Source organism: Haliotis rubra, unplaced genomic scaffold, assembly GCF_003918875.1.
Source record: "Haliotis rubra isolate DU_JTF1 unplaced genomic scaffold, ASM391887v1 Scf652, whole genome shotgun sequence".
In the NCBI taxonomy this organism is placed as follows: domain Eukaryota; kingdom Metazoa; phylum Mollusca; class Gastropoda; order Lepetellida; family Haliotidae; genus Haliotis; species Haliotis rubra.
Window position 1 is genome coordinate 450,636 of NW_025767360.1, and position 21,923 is coordinate 472,558.

At 38.5% G+C, this 21,923-nt stretch overlaps 2 protein-coding genes and 1 long non-coding RNA gene across 4 annotated transcripts in view; 2 read left to right on the forward strand and 1 right to left on the reverse strand.

Moving 5' to 3' along the window:
* Window positions 1–21,923, forward strand: part of LOC124257222 (adhesive plaque matrix protein 2-like) — a 136,972-nt gene that overhangs the window by 56,246 nt on the left and 58,803 nt on the right. The gene's annotated exons all lie outside the window — the stretch shown is intronic.
* The window catches only part of LOC124257218, a 56,794-nt gene that overhangs the window by 34,206 nt on the left and 665 nt on the right, over window positions 1–21,923 (reverse strand). The window contains exons 2-6 of the mRNA XM_046691233.1: window positions 19,490–19,675; window positions 19,095–19,280; window positions 18,180–18,365; window positions 17,734–17,940; window positions 16,840–17,061 (exon numbers count right to left, since the gene is read on the reverse strand). Coding sequence (XP_046547189.1) covers window positions 16,840–17,061; window positions 17,734–17,940; window positions 18,180–18,365; window positions 19,095–19,280; window positions 19,490–19,675 — 987 coding nt within the window. The remainder of the gene's footprint in view (window positions 1–16,839; window positions 17,062–17,733; window positions 17,941–18,179; window positions 18,366–19,094; window positions 19,281–19,489; window positions 19,676–21,923) is intronic.
* On the forward strand, window positions 1,928–2,920 carry LOC124257224. Of its 2 annotated transcripts, none has more exons than XR_006893206.1 (3): window positions 1,928–2,050; window positions 2,553–2,627; window positions 2,883–2,920. It is a non-coding gene; the product is annotated as an uncharacterized LOC124257224 (long non-coding RNA). The 2 variants fall into 2 exon arrangements; XR_006893207.1 differs by having other exon boundaries at window positions 2,030–2,050; window positions 2,556–2,627.

The window sequence follows — 21,923 nt, forward strand, 5'->3', positions numbered from 1 at the left end:
TTTTTAAACTATTTGGAAACATATTACCATAGCATTATTTAATTCAAATTATTTAGGCGTATATTAGTTCAACCAAACTGTACTATGCTAGACAGCTTAATGCTTTTAGGTTGGTTGTTATTGGTCGCTCTTTGAATACATTTACATTATATGAGAATTCCTCCTTCTAACCTCAATTCTATTGGACACACGCCAATTCGTGACTTCCTGTATTGCACTTAATGATGTAATACTTTCCAATGCTAACACAATAATTCAGACAAAGTGAATTTGCTTTTCAGAAAATATAGTGTTTGATATGTGTACGTATTAACAAAATAAGAACCTGAAACTCCTTGTAGAAGTTATTAAGTGATGTGACATGGGCTGCTGGTTGGTTAATGAGGACGTTATTGATTATCGCTGCATACACCATAACTTTGAATAACGTCTTATATCATATCATCTAGGCCGTCAACATTTCAAGGTCACTCCCAACAGAAACATCTTTCAAAGTCATATACAAAGTTTCATTATCATACAGAAATATCTTTCATCATGTTTCAACATTTCACACCATATTCAACTTGGAAATGTAGGACGAAACAATGATGTAATTTATAATTTAATTTTAGCGTGAGGAGAATTCATCTACACGTGTTCTTGTATTCTCCTTTAACCCTGTCTGAAGTACCGGTACTTTTATAATCTTGTCACTGGTCTCAACATGTTTCTTTAACGGGGAAGGTATTGAGTACTTGAACTTGTTCAGTGTTTTGAAACACTGCTGTTTCGTAGAGTCCACAGGTATAGATTCTTAAATCAAGATTTGCGTAGGTAGATCTTCCTTTTTCTGCCACTTGTCCGTGCTGTTAATCAAATAGCTTGACACCCTCTGTCATTAATGATATTTGTCTTTGGATACCGACCGCATATCATAGCTAGGCACCACCGGCATGACTCATTCAACAGTCGTGATCACGATGGCATTTGTACCTCCTGTGGAGAACAGTTTTGTACAGGCTTAAGATACGTCTTACTGTGGGTTATTTCCCATAATATTGAAGAAAACATGTACCTCATGTGAGGCAAAAAGATAAATAAACTCGTGACTGAGTCCGGGAAATGGTGCTAAAAATACACCGTTGTTACAGGAGTAGCAATAAAGACATGATGGTATGTTGTGAAAGGTAAAGAGTTGTGATTATGAAACATCCTTCTTTTTAATACAGACGTTATGTATTTTCTTTGTAATATCATGTAAATGTACGTCGATCTTACCTCGTGAGTTCATCCTGACTTGCAGAAATCGGTGATTTAATGACAGGACCAGTAAGTCTAGATACGTCCTCACTTAGCTGCATGCTGCATTTTGGCAGACACAAATAACTGACTTTACACTATATGCTCCATATCCTCACACGTTGAACACGACAGAATGATACTGTTTGTTGTACCTGAAATTTGAAACACTGCGGACATTTGAGGGTGCTGATCTTTGTCTGAGAATGGTTCTTAAATTTAAGGTACCAATTCCCTTGTTACCAAATTTCATATCAGCAACATGTGGCCTCTAACTTATTAGAGTCTGATTGCAGGAAAAAGGTCTAAGTCATATATCAAAATTTCTAGTCGAGACCGACTGTTCTTTGATAATAGTCCATATACGGTTACCGCTTTGTCCCAAGAATATGTTAATAACTCATTTCATCATTGCAACATGTATTTGTTGAAACGAAAGACATAACCAATCACAAATCACAAATCTTACAAGAATACTTTGTCCACGAATTTTGAAAGCACACTCTGTTATGCTGTACCTGCAAAGGGACCACTGCTAGTGATATCACTAGTGGTATTTCGGGAATAAATATTACTTGTATTTCAGTAATATGTAATCACAACAATTCTCCTTAACACCCATAGTTGGTTCAGATATTCCACGTGACCAAACTACAGCAAGGACTGGGGAGTTGACGTATTTGTTAATTTAATGGTCACCGTGATATGTTCGATTTATATTCTATTTAATTTCTACTTATTCGGATTTGAAAACCCGGACAAATCATATGTGAGTATGAAGATGTGCCACCACCCAAATCTTTATTATTTTAAGGTATTCAGAGACACAGAGCCTATACATTATTCGAAATTGCATTGTATTGTAAATTACGATAAATGAATATCAGGCTTATAATTCTATGCAATCGATTCTCCTAATTTGAACATTTTCCTCGCCAATTATATTCAGGCGTCATGTATTGCATATCATCTCCCTGTTGACAGACAGTGTTAGTTATGCCTCAGCATGTGACAGACTTTAAGAAACGTTTTAGTTTTGCGGATCGAGGTAAAGATATGTCTGGCTTGAGAAAAAAAGACAACCTACAGTTTAGCTACAGATAAGATATTAAAGCAGCAATACATTACGAAATCCTGAAAACACCAAGCCCTGACATGTTTAGTAGGTGTCTCAGTGCTTATTTGTTTATCTCCACCCTCACCCGTCGCCAATACACATGCATGACGTTATCACTATGACAACGGCATGATATATATGGGTAAACGCTCAGTAGACATTCGAGAGCGGACGAAGAAGGCAAAGAACATGCAGCTGTTCAGAGTTCCTATTTTCTTACCTTTAATGGGTAAGTTAGAAGTCATGACAAGTTATTTCCTTTTCAATGTCCAATAATAATTGTTGCGCTTACGAAACAAGGAAAATACGATAAATACAAATACTTAGAAGTGATATTAAGTAATGAATGTATAAGATAACAGTTATAAAGCAGTTGAAATTGTGGTTATATTTCTTCCTACACTTTGACAAAATGTTGCCTATAACAGTTCTGAATATAAACAATTAAAGATTATGAAATGTTAATCTGTTTTTCTATTCTCAGTTTTAACATGCTGGGCAGTTCTAGATGGCGTCTATGGAACGTGTTCCGCTACAGAGAAATGTATCAATAAAGGAACATGCGAAACTAGCACCTGTAACTGCACCAATACTGGATATAAAGGGGACAAGTGCGAAATTGGTAAATGCGTAGAAACATATTACGAGACTTGAACACAGTTATTCACGCTAATTCACTACATTTAGCATGGAAATGTAGAAATGGGATACCAATAGGACGTTTAGTAGGCCGAATCCAGGTCATGGTTTGAATAATGCATGTAGTGCATCGGTATTCCATCCTACTGTGAATAGTATGATAATTATTTAAATAATGTAGCTCCAGGTAATAACTTGTATGTCTTTAAAAAACACTATTGATGAAATTATGGCGCGTGAATACCTACAAACTAATTAATTATTTGTTTTCATGTCAAAAGCTTGTGTGCCGTGTTCTTACAAACACATTATGCTGACATACATGTTGGTCTTTCACAACGATTTTCATATCAAAGCAATCAGTAACTAGAATCAATTTAGAACTAAATTGTTGAGGGCCTTGTCAAACTTTAGTTAACGAGTTCAGTGTTGAGACATTTAAACTGTGTGAATTCTAAATAATTTTTAACGATAGGTACCACAAAATGCTAATGATGAACTTTTAGTATATTATCACAGTACTTTCTCAATTACTACAAAGCGCTACTGCACTATCAAACCACCAATAGGGCCTTTGTATTGGTTGTGACGTTTAATGGCGTATTTACCTTGACTTCTATCACTTTGCTGTGACCATAATATCTCTCACTTGCAATACCAAGGATACGGGAACAGTTGTTTGTTTTTGACTCCATTCTCCTCAACGCAAGTTTGTAGTCATAAATAGACTATTGCACTCAATATAAATTGATATAAATTCTCCCACAAATATGTGAAAATATCAGGTTGATATTGCGTCCTGGCATAATTGCATTCTTCCATTTCTTGTTTATTATTGCATGCAAGCACACTAGTATTGTTTCCTCATTAGACGAAATCTCGTGGCAATATTTCCTTGTCTTTTCAAATATTGGTGAAGGCGAGTGCACTGTTGAAGAGAGATATCTGTATGTCCCCTAGGGTTACCCTGGAGTGAATCAGTGCGTATAATTCTGTTGTATTTACAATTTTCATACCATCAAAGTACATGTCTCGATGTATTCTCTCCACCAGATATCAATGAATGCACCACCACTGGTACCAACAAACATGACTGCGATGACCACGCTAACTGCGCTAATAATAATGGATCCTACACCTGCCAATGCAGATCTGGCTATACTGGAGATGGAAAGACTTGCTCGGGTAAAAATGTATTCACTTTTTTACTTTCTGGCATTGTTGTACCGCAGTCCAGTTAGTCTACCATCAATCTTTCACGAAAATAAACCACAAACGTCAAATGTGTTTAACGAAACGAACGAAAGAAAAATGGGACGAAACCTTCGTCTGAATCCAAAACAAAAATGTTTGGATGGAAATGGGGAAGAGTCTTCCGTTTGTACCTTTACTAAAGTATATTGCAGGTTAGTATCACGATAATTAACAATGCAACAGAGGGTATATGAAATCTTGCTGGCCTGTCTGTTAGGAAATCGTCAGGGACGATCTTGAAAATGTGAACGAGGAAAGAATTTACTCGAAAACAATACTTGCTGACAATAGTCAATGTAGATTCTGTCACATAGGAATATGTGGGATACAAAGGTTAATGTGTTTCGTTTCTATGGAAGCGAAATCTGCAAGTCACTAACTAGTGGTTACTCGAATCTGATGCTAACATTTATATATTGTTTATGATAATCATAAAGATATTTGAGTGCAATTACTATTATGTTGGCGTAATTGTAATACATGTATAACTTATAAGCATGATGGATGGTATTTTTTTAGAATTAACGGCAACCCTCAGTAATGATAGTAGCATCAGCAGTAGAAGTCGTAGTAGCAGTGGTAGTAATAGCAACAACAGCAGTAGTACACTCTTCCAAAAACGAATCGCATAGGTGATCATGAGACTATTGGACACATGCAGCTGCACAAAAACAATACAAATATACTATTTCTTTCCAAAACCTCATCTATGTGTGTTTGTAAACAGCTTCAGCGCCACAATGCGTTGAGGAAATATTCGCCAAGGGTGTATGTTCTAAGGATGGGAGCAGGCGTTATGTTTTTCTGTGATAAGAGGCTGACTGTTCTCGTGCATTGGCGTATGATGGTTATGGAGATTATTTTGTTACATGAATCTATATTTTCGAACCAGAATGAAATATGTTGTCCAGTAAGGCCAGAAATGATTGGAAAATGCTTTTTGGCTTCAATATCAATATGATGAATTTGACACAAGATAAAAGCACATATATGATACATGTACGACTCTACCTAGTTGGATATTAAAGCTCAGATGAAAAAATGCACTTGAGGGGTGACTTCACAGGAGGAAATTTGGACGTTTTAACAACATTCGTTAATATAGTACAAGTTGTACTTTTGAAATACAAACTTTAATTATTCATATAGCCTCAACTAATTAAATTACATAAATGATTGTAAATTGTAAATTGTTTAGTTTTTTTTACATCTGGTGCGAAAAAGATGGAACTCCTGTAGTAGTTATATTCAAAATAATTACGCAAAAAAGTCTTAATTCAAATCGCATAGATAATCTTGTTGACCCATAGGAGTTTCACTTCGTGTATAAGCATTGAACTGGCAACATGCGACTTGATATCTCTGCAGAAAAATTAATTTCAAATTTATACCAGTATTTCATACTGGAGAAACAAAGGGAGAAACCTCTCGTCAGCTATGACAGGCTTTACTATAGAATGTGTAAAGCCCTTAATTTGACATATAGTCAGGTTTACAAAGTTGTAAACAAATCAGTTACATCAGGGGTCGTGTCGAAATCAAAACCAGGTAGGAAACACAAACTGGATAGCTTTGATAAGGGTGTCAGACGCCGTGCAGTTTATAAACTGTATGAACGCAAAATCCCACCCACGTGTGCTAAAATACAAGATGAGATCAAAGATACAATAAATGTCTCGAAAACAACACTTATTGTAGCTCTGGTAGAAATGGGGTTCAGGTACACCGAAAGGGGAGATGACAGAGCTGTGTTTAGAGAAAAGTACACAATCCTGTCCATGCGATCACCTTATCTCAGAACAGTTGAAGAATACTGCAATTTGGGGTTTCAAATCATATACCTTGATGAAACCTGGTGTAATAAAAATCACTCAACCATCAGCCAAAGGTAGACGCCTGATCATATTGCATGCTGGTACCCTTAGCAAGGGACTGAATGGGGGTTGTGACTTTGTTTTGAGGCCAAGAAATCTGATGGTGATTACCATAGCGAAAGGAATGGGCAGGTATTTTTGGATTGGTTCGAACTTCAGCTTTTACCGCAGCTGGACGAACTAAGCGTTATCATTTTGGATAACGCCACTTACAATAACCTGCGTGTCCCTGGTACCATCACACCCACCATGAGCAATCCCAAGGCTCAGTTGCAGGATTTTTTCACTTCCTGTAACGTGCCTTACAGGCAATCAGAAACAAAGCCCCAGCTCATGGAAAAAGTCCGGCAGCACAAAAAGCCAATCCAGTACATCACTGACGAACAAGCTGCAAAACAAGGCCACATAGTTCTGCGTACACCAGTACGGCACTGTGAGCTCAGTCCCATCGAGCTGATCTGGGGTAACTGTAAGAATTGTATTGCTTGCACATTCAACCTTTCAGACGTTAAAGAGCTGGTGTGTGCAACATTTGCGAGAATTACCCCATAAGTGTGGCAAAAGGCTGAATGCCGTGTTCTTTAAATCGAGGACGAATACCGTCTGCGGGACGGTGTTAACGTCAGCCGAGTTGCACCTGTTGTAATTCCGCTAGAGTTCTCGACCAGCAGTGATACTGACACTTGATATTTTGAGACGGTCCCTGACATGCACCGCCCGTGCGTTACATAACGCTGTCACCATGTCTGCCTGCCTGGTGGGTCACAGTATAGTTTGTTTCTTTGAAGTGTTTCTCCCATGGACTTTTTTCTAAGTTTTTCGAGTAATCATTAGGATTAGGGAATGGTACATCGTGATTACTCATATGCCATATTAGGTCGAGGTGGTATGAATGATTATATATGAGTTTGGAATCTGAAATATCAACCATTATCAAATAATTGCCGGAAAGCATTTTCCAAGCATTTCTGGCCTTACTGTAGTTAAAACGCCCCGTTGTCTATAGATATTATAGAGTTTTAATGAAAACCTGTTGACGAGTTACATGTAATAAGCATGAATACCCCCGCATCTCTGATATCTTCGATTCAAGTATTCAAAAAGAGCTACCGGTTAATTGTTCTAACCAATGCTTATGTGTATAGTGTTGAATGGCTGTACCTTTAACACTTGAATAGCGGGACAGTGAGATCACTCTTAACAAAGATTATTATTATATACACATGAGTCCTGTTTCAACCGAAATGACAATATTCATAAAAGATAAACATTTCTGAAAATAAAAAAGTAACAACTGAGAAATGGTTATTGTAAAAACACAAGTCGTTGTTGAGTTATGCTCTTCGTTCACCTGATCGTAATGTCATTCTTCGTTTTTGTTATGGAAAGAAAACAATTTCATTTTGAAATTCTAAAAGGCTAAAGGCACTGTTTATAGCTGGATTTATGTATTTTAAAAGTTTGATAAAGCCTCTGAGTTATGCAAAGGAAACACCTTCTACGATCATTTGAACTTGTTCTCTTGCAACTGGGGAAGATGACAGTGAAAAAGTTGTTACCGATGGTTGATACAGATATATTTCACATATATAAACATCTGTTTCACACATGAACCATAATCGGTTCACTACTCTGTTTCAGCTGGGGGTACGGCGACAATTTCAGCATACCTGCTCGCACTGACTGTTGTCACGTTCTTTCTCATCCAGTAAAACGACCATTCCACGCTGACCGGATACCCTGCTTGAAACTGCGTTCTTGTTTGACATGGGGAATTCTGTTATGTTTACAGCAAATCAAATACTAAATTGGATTTTTTTTAAATGATTTGAATTCATATAAATAACTTGTTTTGTTATTTGGTTGTTTTTGTATACCATTGATAAATTAAATTTGTTAGAATCAATATACGTATTAGTTGCAGTGTTCGCCTTTGCGTGTGCTATTACGGTAGAGCCATACCATTTTGATTCTTGTTATAATGTAACGTTTGTTAAATGGTCAAATCCCCTCTTGTTAGCATAAGGTACATGCTGCGTTTATCATTGATTGATTAGATGTGTTTAAGAGACTAGAGGTTACAGTTCTATCAGTCAGTATGCTATACAGGAGCTTTTGCGTGGATTTTTTTTCTGATGACATTAACAACTATTCCAATAAACAATTTGAAAGATCCATTTACATCTCGAAACATATCTCGGGCCTCTCAGCCAGTGATTATGGTCCTAGTCTGCTTCATGACAATGTTATTACCTCACTGCAGCTAAGAAGACTAAATTCTCCCCTGTTTACCTTTCGGCCATTGATGACATGTTACTGATGACGTGGACCTGTCCCCAGTGACCACTGACACAGAGTAAATGTCATCTACTTCTTATCTATAGTGACACTCACAATCACATGAACGTCTGCGGATGTATAGTAATGTGTGTTTGCAATATTGGTAAATCGTCCGAATAAACATTACCTGCACGTATCTCACTGTCGTTGAGTTCATTTATGGGCGGTTGTAATAGGGCCGTTGCCTGTTAGAAGTACGTCTAACATCAACGTACGCGTCGCACAAGAAAAGGCTAGGGACGATGATACAAATGTGTGCATCTTATTCCACCACACAGATTTCACACCAGGATCAGACAAACAAGTGACTGACCTTGGCGGAAATTACGCCTACAGTCTTTTTCAGTCTTTTGGATAGGTATTTCTCCCTATGAAACTTTATACATGGTTCTAAATATGAACGTCACATTCGCCTCATTTTATTTCAAGTCCAATGCTTTGTTTTATAAGCACTATGTACTCGCACGCAAACAAGCTTTAAATATTCATCCCTACCCAATAAATGCACGATGTAACATGTACTATTGCAACGAAATCAACATGTCAAATGTCCGACTTGAGGAAGGACAGAGAAAAAGCTCTCGGCGTAATGGACAATGGGTACACACATCTAAATCCGTTCAAGTTCAAAGAAACGCCACATAAATATTGTGATTAAACACACCCTGCTCCAAGACAAGCAACAACTTTCCGGTGCACAGAAAAAGTCGCTCTAACTGTTAATGTAGCAGCAGTACACATCTGTGTAAAACGTAAGAACTGATATTAGTATCTCCTTTGTATTTAAACATAAATTGACAATATTTGTTTACCGACTAAAGCAGGACAGTGTGAGTTACCAGCATCATTCATTGCACGTTACCGACATCCAGACTTTGAGTTACCGACATCCCCGCGCTATTTAAAAAATGCTTATTCTTCAACACATAGACATTAATAAGCAAATCCAGTGCATTCAGTGTATTCACACCATCAAAGTTTATCAGTGTGCTAAGTAATGTTGATTGTATACAATTGGAAGACTGCTAATTCGAGGAGATTAATCACCAAGCGATCTTACCTGCCGCCATGTTGGGATGCTGGTAATCAGCATCACCTTAGGTACAGTGATAATAAGAACCATTATGTTCATCTCACACATGACAAGTGAAAATCGCATTCCTGCATTGGCGTCTACAGCCTTCCATCTCACAGTCCCCAAACCGCAGTATTTCCCTTCCGCAAAATATTTTTATCAATGCAAAGCTATAGCTAAAGCAAGTCTAGATTTTCTTAATCTCTGATCTCAATGGGGCTCCTTTTCTGGTTCTTGCTGACGTCTTGTTATTCTGAGTGGTGAGATGTGAGCAGCGCAAAGATTAACATTTCGAGATGAATTTATGCTTTTCGTTGAAAGAGTGAGTGAGTGAGTATGGTTATGCGCCGCTTTTAGCAATATTTCAGCAATATCACGGCGGGGGCACCAGAAATGGACTTCACACATTGTACCTATGTAGTGAAATCAAACCCTGGTCTCCGACGTGACAAACGAACGCTTTAACCAGTAGACTCCCCTTTCGTTGAAAGAAGACACATTGGGTCACAAAGTGAGATCGATTTACCCGTCAGCCCGTTATAAGATTGTCCGTTATATCCATGAATTGTACATGATTAAATATCCAGCACACGACAGGCACAGAACAAAGTTCGTTAAATCTGTCTGTTCGTTCGAAGCGTGTTCGTCATAAACATAATTTACTGTATTACTGTTATTGGATACCTTTGAATGTTATTTTACATACAAACGTAATTTGAGACCGTGCGGCCTATAGTACTCATTTCTCCCAGCCACCAACAAGCCGGTATTCTTTCATAACCTGTGTACGATTAACGCCAAAGCTGTTTGCATTACAATTCAGTAATATCAGGACTTATAGAAGTGCAAGAAAGATCACATTTCTCAAATCAGATAATACCATGTGCACATCACAGCTCACCCACACGTAATAAATGAACGCCAGTATGACAAAAATAATCTCCCCATATGCTGCAGATCTCATACCTGGGAACAACATGTGTAATCTGGAATGTTGTACTGACTCACATTATGAAAGCCGACATAATGAAGAGATACATTGTGTTTGGGTCTTTTGATTTCGTGAATGTAATAAACAGTCATCAACCTCTGATATCGGGATACTGACTCACATTATGAAAGCCGACATAATGAAGAGATACATTGTGTTTGGGTCTTTTGATTTCGTGAATGTAATAAACAGTCATCAACTGAAGTGCGTAAATATATTTGATTCATTGAAATGTATGTGTAAAACCATATACGACCAATTTCTCATTCAGAATCATAAAGATCTCTTTGTAACTGATCATGTTGATGATTCATTTGTATAGCTCTCAAGTACCTCATGATTGTCTTTATAACAGTGTTATTCACAAATTGACTTCACTCAGATTGATAAGTGTACGACCTTTCCATCAAAGAAGTTATTGTATGGCCAGCCTCTGCTGCACTGAACTAATAGTAACAATAATACTTACAGTCCAGGTAACGTCTCCCCCGACACCTGCAGGTATCACACAACCATGTAGCGACATGTCTTGCTCAAACACTCAATATATGCAAGTCTATTTTCTGTCAATCAATAACTCTAATGGTCTTGTTTGTCACAAATGTAAACATACCCCAGTATCTAAATACTACAGTTCAACCCTTATCCTCCGCGTGCGCGTCACTGTTCAGGATTGCCACACAGCAATACAATGTTGTCAGTGCGTGTGAGTGCATTGCTACAGACACTTTAAACTCCACATGGAAGAAAGCACGCCAGGGGATATGCAATGATAACACAATGTAACCAACCACACACACACGCGCTCGCGCACGCGCACACACTAAGGTGGTTTCTTTTGGATAGTACGATCCTCGTTTTAGGTTACTGTAGAGTAGGGTCCACGTGCAATGTTTCAGGTTTTTGGAGAATATGATCCACGTGCAATGTTTCAGGTTTTTGGAGAGTATGATCCACGTGTTATGTTTCGGGTGTTTGTAGAGTATGATACACGTACAATGTTTAAGGTATCCAGAGAGTATGATCCACGTCCAAGAATTCAGGTGTTCGGAGAATATGAGCCACGTGCAATGTTTCAGGTGTTCGCCGAGTATGATCCACGTGCAATTTTCGGGTTTTCGGAGAATATGAGCCACGTGCAATATTTCCGGTGTTTGGAGTGTGTGATGCACGTGTTATGTTTCTGGTTTGGGAGAGTATGATCCACGTGCAGTGTTTCGGGTGTTTGAAGAGTCTGAACCAAGTGCAATGTTTCAGGTTTTCGGAGAGTATGATCCACGTGCATTGTTTCAGGTGTTCGGGGAGCATGATCCACGTGCGATGTTTCAGGTGTTTGCAGAGTATGATCTACGTGCATTGTTTAAAGCATTCGGAGAGTATGATCCACGTGCGATGTTTCAGATGTTTGGAATGTATGATCCACGTGCAGTGTTTCGGGTTTCGGAGAGTATGAGCCACGTGCAGTGTTTCGGAGAGTATGAGCCACGTGAAGTGTTTCGGGTTTTTGGAGAGTGAGATCCGCGTGCAATTTTGGGGTTTTCGGAGAATATGATCCGCGTGCAATGTTTTGGGTGTTTAGACAGTATGGTATTCCAGAACCGGTCAGGTGAGCTACAAAAAGGCACAACAAATATGGGCGAATCCGCATTATCAGTGGTTAGAGTTGCGAAGGGAGCTAACCCAAGATACAGACTGGAGGTATGCTGATTAGTTTCGTATCCAGAAACGCATGACGCTTAGAAAACGATAAACTGCGTCCTCCATTAGTCACATAATCACTAAAACTATATAATCTAGCGAGTCATTTCCATCTATATGAATAGCAGCATGTTCCTTTACGATTGTTAGACGTGTTTGTCAATATTACTGATTATGGACCACTTACTAGCTGGTTGTTAGAGGGTGTCGGATGTAACCCACATTCTAGTCGAATATTATTGAATCCAAGAGCATCATCAGATGTTGAAGTAACCAATATTTGCGACAGGAAAGGTGGTCAATTTCATTATCCTTTAAAAAGCATATAAAGCGTTTTCTACATACGATATCAGCAACTAAACTGTAGATATTAAAGTGAAACAGAAATGTGGGCCCATATCTTTTTCTCTGTGGATACTTTTGTGAGTTGGCCCACATTTTTAAAATATGAGTAAAACTACAAATCTTAAATTTAAAAACATATGCTAACAGTGGTTATGCAAAAGAACGAAAAACGGCCTCTCCAACAAACATGTAGGCATCAAAGTAATTTCTAAAATTGGACTGAGGAAATAGACTCTTCCTACTTTCAAGAATTACAAATGAATAAAAATTAAAGTGATAAAAACAAACGAACACGTGCGTAAAGATGTTATTCATTCATAACTTAAAGAAGCAGCATTTTATTTTACCCAAACATGTTTAAGGCTCAGAGCAGCTGTCACTAGGCAGTTGACATCAGTAGCAGTTATATAAATCACCTTTTGTGTTTCTTGTTTTTAGTGAAATCAATTACTTATCGTCAGTGATCAAAAATGCAGTTTTATCGAAATTCTTTTTCATCTAATTTGAAAACAACAATGAGTCAACCGTGTGTCATGATTATTACTATAATTGAGTATGATTATATTGATGGGAAGTTCATCATATATAACATTGAAGCTGACAAGACTCTTCATGCAAGTTAAATTACCGCAATATTCTCGAAACCCTTCAGCAACACATATGTCCTTTCTTACGTAAAATGATCAACAATGTGTACAGTCATGCATGGTGCAAATACAGTCAAACACCATTGTGTCGAAGATTGCTTCGAGTTATCCGAGCATCGACAAAACCGCAAAATGATAACTAAAACATTAAACAAGCAGGGGCAAAGCTTGTATTTTGAGACAGGCACATTAAAGATCTACGCACTGGCGATTGACTGTACACCTGTAAATGTTTCGAGTTATACGAAGTTCGATACAGCCGTAAATTATGACTAAAGAAGGATTAAGCAGAGATCAAACTTTAACTTCGAGACAACCGGAAATTCGACTGATTAAAGATCTACACATTGGTGTTTGAGGGGATTTCAAAAGACTGGTATACAACATACATTCAGACTGTCATGCTCTCTTGAACTTTCAGTTCAGGCGAGCTACAATTTCTTGTCCCACAGAGTCTTGTCCTATCGAGAACATACTGCTCGGGCTAACTTGAAACGGAAAGCGAATTTTTGTTTTTAAAATAAGTATAATTATACTCTTAAAGAACATAACGTTGTACGTATCTCGTTAATCTACAATGGGTTCTTCAAGCTATATTCATACCAAATATGACAGAAACAAAACAATGCGCCATACTGTTTATACTGCGAGTTGATATTAAAAACGGCATTTTGACTTCATGGTAGGTCTTGATGAAACACTCTGTTGAACTACAGGCTCTCTGGGTCGCAGATGTATACTTTGAACTGAAACATAAAAGCAAGATGCACTACTTGGCGTGTGGTCATGTGCATAGAGCTCAGGTCACTTTTAAATCAGTTAAAATAAAAAGCAACGTTGAGCTCGGACAGTCCTTGACTAGGTGACTGTGTTTGGCAGCTTGACTCAAGAGAGAGTTTCTAGGACTTGTGTCCTGCCCCACAACGAAGCACATGTGGATCATGTGGTCCCACCTTAGGCAAGCGAGTTCGTTCAAAACTGCCTCTGTTCACCCAGTAGAAAGTGGGTACCTGGTGGGACAAGTCATGTGACTAATAACCTTCTAGCGCCTAACAGGCAGCTTGGATATCCGGGGTACTAATGTGTTAGCGCTTTGAGCATGTACAATTTGTGGAAAAGGCGCGTTATAGATGGCCTGTATTATTATTAATTAATGTTCGTCCTCGTTTGTTTGGTTCATCAGATAGTGTCACTTTGTATTTTCTCCCATAACACTCGGTCGATCTAAGTGATCTGTTGAGAAGCGTTAATTCTAATACGTCAGCTCACGCCAATAACATCGATTTATGTTTCGGCTAAGCAAATAAAAGCTAAATATCATATATTAAATCTTACACCTGACGAGATCATTACAAATGTATAATTAGGAACAGGTAAACGACATACTTCTTCCAGGACGCCGTGGAAGAAGTCCATGCCATCACCGTACCCGACCTGCAGTGCACACTGGCTCTTCCCGATGTTACCTGCAAAATATTCAAGAAATGATAAATAATATTTTTCTATGTAATCGATGTTTTTCACGAACAATCAGATAGACGGTTCCTGTTGATCCTAGACCTAACTGACAATGGTTAGATTAAGAATGGGCACTTCACAGAAACAATCACCCCATTCGGATGTTTGATTTCGTACAAAACAAAAGTAATGCTTCAAATGAGTATCTTTTCACATGTGAGCGCCTATTATGTTGTATATTTCTCGGAAATATACACCGAGGATACTGCACAATGTCCAATTGTCAGGAATCCCAATATCAATAAACATATTACACACCGCAGCAGTTAACAATGGTGATCAGGGGTCCCATGTTTACATCCCGAGCACATGTTAGTAGCAAGAGGTTCAACGATGTGCTTCATACTATGTTAGAGGTTATTTTGATAAAGGGATTATTCTGAAGGACCATCCACTCCAAATGTTCGTACCATCAAATGTCCTCTGTAATCTGCGGTTATTGACTTCAACCTTCATCAGTCCATCCTTGACGATCAGCTTCACCTCATTCAAGGACGTGGTGGCCTGAAACGTACCCCCACAAAGGATAGGATAAGGGCAAAGGGTGACAGAGACAAAGAAAAACACCCAGCTACCAAGACGACGGCTGAGTATGAAGCACAATTCGAAACGGATAATATCAATTCGTAACTATCCATTGGCTATATCGATGGTCCATTTTGTTTACGGGGTTCACAGTGACTAACGACTTTCAATGAGATATATAGGCATGTGATGGCACGAGTAGCCACTCATCTACATTCCAGCTTCTCAGGTGACATTGGACATGCACCAATGTTGCAGTAAGGCCAGGAAACTAGAAGTGTGTTTCACAGGTGACCCTTGACAAATCCCAAGACACGCTAGCAACGACCACAAACAAATGCGTAGGATGCCAGGCTATGGACCTTGGCCAAATATTCACAACATTAGGGCAGGGTGCAGGTCCTCCATGAACATGATATGATGGAGTGTATGATAAACGTTTTTAATACTCACTATGTACGATACATTTAAAGTATGCGTAACGTTGTTGCTATTGACAACACGAAACTGCACGGTTGACCACTGGGTGGTGATGTAGATGCTGCCGCCATGCCCGCAGTCATCGTTGGTGACGATAGCCTGAGCTCTGCTTGTAGCCTGAGTGCGTTTGAACGAAAATGAGATGATCAGAGTCTTCCCGAAATGCATGTTGGAGAACCGGAGGATCCGGAGTTGGGTGTTGTTGCTGAAGACGCCGCGGCCACTGTCGGTAGTTACAACGCCAGTGTTTTGTACATAGTGGTGGTTAGTCGAATGGTCGTTCACGTCACTGTTGAAAGGAAGGTAAAACCTCCGCCTGGCAAACTAAAATGAAATTCATTTCGTTTTGTTTTGCATCCACATCAGACAAAACTTCCATAACTTGATCATCGTGTATCATCTTTCGTTAATATAATTACAGTTGTGAGGATATCACGTTAAAGGCATAATGTCACACCACAAAAATAACTATGCATTTCTCTCAATAATACTAACTATCAGCCCTCAGGGAAGCTTCCGTATAATTTATTCTAAAAATACGTATTTATATTACAATATTAAATTTTTAAGTTCGAATGAATTAACAAAACGTTGCATTAAATCGAATCTCGTTCCCTGTATCGGCTGAACATTATTTCAAGCGAACCCCACAGAGTTATGTCCCTTGGAGCGCTCTTCACGAATATCCTACGCACAACTTGTGACTGAAACCAGATCTGCAACATCGACAACAACGCGTGCGACAGTTTTCGATGTGAGGAGCAATTGTTTACATTCCATGGCAAGTATTGTTTGTTTGGAAGCTGTCAGCCTCGAGGTTTCAATTATCGATTTCACGCAAGTCGTAAGGGATAATAAGTCTTTCATTGCATCAACATGAAGCTAAGTTGAGTGCATATATCCCAATATATATAATATAGGCCAAAGTTTTGTCGAAAATGTGTGAAATTGTGCCTTTAAGTAAATTATGTATTTACTGTAAGACTTGCAGCACCATGTTTGTCTATGTGTAGGAAAGTAGTAAATGACCCCAATGAGAAGCGATGCAGACATACCTGGGGACGCGGCATTCTGACCGGTGATGCAGCTACAACTGGTCGTAGAGTACACAGTTCCTGGAGCACAGAATCTGGTGATCCAGTTTCCATGTATCAGTTCCTGATACTGAGCTGTATTTCCTGGCTTTGCCTTCTTGGAGCCGTCGCACAACGACGAGGGAAGGGGTGTCAGCGGAGCAGCTGTTGATGGTGCTGCAGTCGATGGAGCAAATGCTTCCTCTGTGATGGAAAGAAATACTTCTTTGGTTTGCGAAACAAAAAGCCTTTGTACATGTCCAATATTATGGCCCACGCAATTCCTTACTTTGAACCATATACCCCAGTGTTGTGTCAAGTGAACAATTGACATGCTGTTTGTGACGGTGTTTGGTTGGCATTTTAGAATATGCTATTTGATGAACATAGAGACTTTTCTGGGTTTCACCTTCATTTTATTGTTTGGTACAACGTTTCAGGGCTTGTTCTGGCCCCATCATCCGGTAGAACTAAAATACGATTACTGTACTTTACAGTTACCAACTTCCCAGGTCCTAAACTTTAACCAATGGTAATGTCGAATGAACAACTCATAATAAATCATAATGATATATATTATATTACTAATATTTTTGTATTTGGTATGTATCATCCTAACAGACACTGAGGTACTTGAAGAAACATATTGAGTCGGCGTACCTTGTTATACTATGGGGCGGTGGGGTAACCTAGTGGTTACAAGTTCGCTTGTCACGCCGAAGACACGGGTTCGATTCCCCACATGGGTACAATGTGTGAAGCCCATTTCTGGTGTCCCAAACCGTGATATTGCTGGAATATTGCTGAAAGCGGCGTAAAACCAAACTCACTCACTCACTCACTGTTATACTAAGAGGGTAGAGAGCAACCCCCTACCTTCAGCTTCCACTGTGCAGATGACGTTGGCTGGCCAATCACACACCAGATGCTGTTGGTTCCAGTACAGTCCAGGACTACATTGCATTCTATGGAAAATAGTAGTATTGCCGGGTCTGGGTTCTTGGCACTGAATGAACCGGGAGCAGTCGCTGGGGTCAGGGATGTACCCAATACCGTTGACATACCGGCAACCACTGCATGGATCTAAAACAATACAAATAATGTTTTTACTTCTGTTGGGATGAACGGCAGTGCACCAGGTACTGATCGAAACCCCCTCACCCAACTCGTGGACGCAAAGTGATGGTATCACGTTAACCTGTAATTCACAAACAATTTTGCCTCCATAACAGAACGAGTCTTGTAAAAATCTGAAATAAGTGTCATTTTAGTCTATGCATGTATGCCTATGCCTCCAAGTTGGGAATAGACTAAGATTTTACCATTGCATCCTTCTGTGTTGCAGGTTTCTGCGTATGTGTCTGTGGAGGAGCCTACACAGTCAGCACCGCCGTCTCTTGGAGCAGGACTGGTGCAGGTTCTAGTACTTGTGACAGTTCTATATCCACCTCCACAAGATGCTGAACAGTCGCTTGTGGTAATGATCCAGTTTGACCAGCCCCCATCAACTAGAAATAATCGATGATAAGCGAACTAGACATGATCAAACTTGTGTAATCTGTTAGCTGTTGAGAAACACCATGATGAATTCAGCTGAAACTGTCAAACAAAGATGCATATTTATGTTCATTACTTCGTTTCGTGTAAAATATAATGAAGTTTGGGACATATTTTTGAGTGGCAGAGACTATGAAATTGTACAATAGTGGACGGCGGTGTGATATATTTAGACTTGTGTATACTGAGACAGAGTTCTGGAAGGTATTCCACGCACAACAGCTCTATGGGCCTTTCCTTTGTAGTGACTCATGCAGTTGGAGAATGTTCTGAAGTCTTCTTTCTTTGGGGTATAAGGAGAGCCAACCCTTGCCTATCATCTCACATTATATCTCAAGTTACAAGATCACAATTGTGTGGAGATTATACCGACCCTTGACACTCAGCCTGGGCCTATTTTCGAAACTTCACCATTGTTGCAATGAGGTGAATATTACCATCTTATAAAATCATTTCTTTTTTGGGGTATCATATTGCCTCTGAATTTGTACTGAGATTTCTCTTTTGAACTGTTTCTGTAATACCTTTGTAGCGATTTGTATTATTTTGTGGTGTGTTATTTTACACGTACTACAAGTTCATATTGTCTGTCATATAGACATATGCTAGTGTACTTGGAATATTGTTTCTCAAAGACTAGCATCTACGGCGTTAACACTTTAGCATATGGCTAAACGTACCTGGACATCGATTGGTGTTGCAGATCTCTGTGTATCGATCTGTAGGTGATCCTACACAGGTCTCTCCACCGTTGCTAGGAGAAGGGTTGGTGCAGGTCCTGCTCCTGGAGATGGTTCTGGAGCCTCCTCCACAAGATGCTGAACACACTCCCTCAGTAACCGTCCATTCAGTCCAGTTTCCGTCAACTTTGTGTAAAAAGAACAGCTAAGTCAGAATGTATATGTGCATGTAATTATTTGTACCTGTATATAATGTGTATGTATCTCTAACAAACACCTTTTCTACGTTTTTACATCTATGGATGATATCTTTGGGGGGGTTTATTTTTCAGTATTAACTTTCCAAGTTTTATACTGCCAACAGCAAATGTTTTTGATATACGACTATGACAAACCTGGGCAGCCATTGGTGTTGCAAACCTCTGCGTATCGATCTGAAGGTGATCCTACACAGTCCCGTCCGCCGTTGCTGGGTGCTGGGTTGGTGCAGGTCCTGGTTCTGTTGATGGTTCTAGAGCCTCCTCCACAGGATACAGAACACACACCGGTAGTGTCCGTCCACTCGGTCCAGTTTCCGTCAACTGTTGCCATAAGAACAGATGATACAGATATCAAGGAAGCATTAACACAAATATGTTCAAATCCGTATATACATTTAGAAAAAGATGTTTGACATTTTAATCCACTAGTCCAGATTGATCACTATATGTTTATATCCCAAAGAGTACAAAAGTTAAAGGTTTAATTTAGTTTCAGCCATGGTCTCTATCAATTCCCATAGCTCTTTTCTGAAAAAAAATATACTTTTCGTTTTTTTCACTAGCTTCTTTTTTTAAATTTGAAAAAGGCAAATGTACATTTCTAATTTAAGAGTAAGCTCAATATCAGATTGACATGGTTCAACACAAAACCTCAACGCCAAAGAATATCAATCTCGATTCTTGGCTGAAACTGGTGACATTTATATGAGTGAATCGATGAAATACAGAAATGTCCTGAAGGCTGACTCTCATAATTGATAGAGGGAAGGATATTTCAAAATCAGTACGTAAAGTATTATTTCTAATAACCGATATACAAGATATGACATATGTAAAGGCAGGCGAAAGATTAAAGGTGGAAATGAAGGCGAACCTAAATTTAGATTGACACACAAGTTCATCATCTTTGGTTTAATTTAGATATACAAAATGTTTGATGAATGTTTGGCTTCGATTTTCAAGTTAATTGCTACGATAACTTGCTTACTTATAGAGCGACACCTATTTGAGAATTTATAAAGAAGTGTCAACTTTAGTACCGTGAGATTACCAGTTCTAACTGAAGATGTGTGGCTATAAGGACATTTTTTAGACATCGTGTTTCATCTTCTCGAGAGGGCAGACAATTGCCATGTCTCATGACCGTAACATAGATATTGGAACATTTTGCATTACGTTTATTGAAAATATATACAAAAAAAAGTAATACTGTTCACTTCAAACATGGACAGTATCGTCTTATGTTTTATTCTCTCCCCTATGTTTTATTACCTCCCTTATGTTTTATTCCCACTTCGATTTTTCATAATGTCCCTAGTGTTTTATTATCTCCCCTTCGTTCTATTCACTCCCTTTTGTTTTATTTCTTTTATTTATGTGTCTAAACTACCGATCCAGTAAATCGCGCCTCACGACAGCATGGGTTGTTCAAGACCAATTCTAACCCAGATCTTCACGGGTTCCAGGCAACATGACAGCGGCATGTAAATAATCAATTTTTTTTTTTAAAAACTTGAACGACATTTAGAAGTGGTCGGGAGAGAATTTCATCAGATGATGACGGAGTAGATATATACACTTAATAAATACATTTACATATATCTACTTTACATTGTATTCCCTCCATTATGTTTTTTTCTCTCTCTCATGTTTCATTCCTCCCTTACATTTTATTTATTTCCCTTATGTTTTATTCTCTCTTATGTTTCATTCTCCCTTATGTTTTATTTATTTCCCTTTTGTTTTATTATCTCTCTTATGTTTTATTCCCTCCTTTATGTTCTATTCTCTCCCTTATGTTTTATTCTCTCTTATGTTTCATTCTCCCTTATGTTTTATTTATTTCCCTTATGTTTTATTATCTCTCTTATGTTTCATTCCTCCCTCATGTTTTATTTATTTCCCTTATGTTTTATTCCCTCCCTTATGTTTTATTCTCTCTCTTATGTTTCATTCCTCCCTTACGTTTTATTTATTTCCCTTTTGTTTTTATTCTATCTCTTATGTTTCATTCCTCCCTTATGTTTTATTCCCTCCCTTATGTTTTATTCTCTCCCTTATGTTTTATTCTCTCTCTTATGTTTCATTCCTCCCTTACGTTTTATTCCCTCCCTTATGTTCCATTCCTCCCTTATGTTTTATTCTCTCCCTTATGTTTTTTTCCATCCCTTATGTTTCATTCTCTCTCTTATGTTTCATTCCTCCCTTACGTTTTATTTATTTCCCTTATGTTTTATTCCCTCCCTTATGTTTTATTCTCTCTTATGTTTCATTCCTCCCTTACGCTTTATTCTCTCTCTTATGTTTCATTCCTCCCTTACGTTTTATTTATTTCCCTTATGTTTTATTCCCTCCCTTATGTTTTATTCTCTCGCTTATGTTTTATTCCACCCTTATGTTTTATTCCCTCCCTAATGTTTTATTCTCTCTCTTATGTTTCATTCCTCCCTTATGTTTTATTCCCTCCCTTATGTTTCATTCCTCCCTTACGTTTTATTATTTCTCTTATGTTTCATTCCTCCCTTACGTTTTATTTATTTCCCTTATGTTTCATTCCTCCCGTATGTTT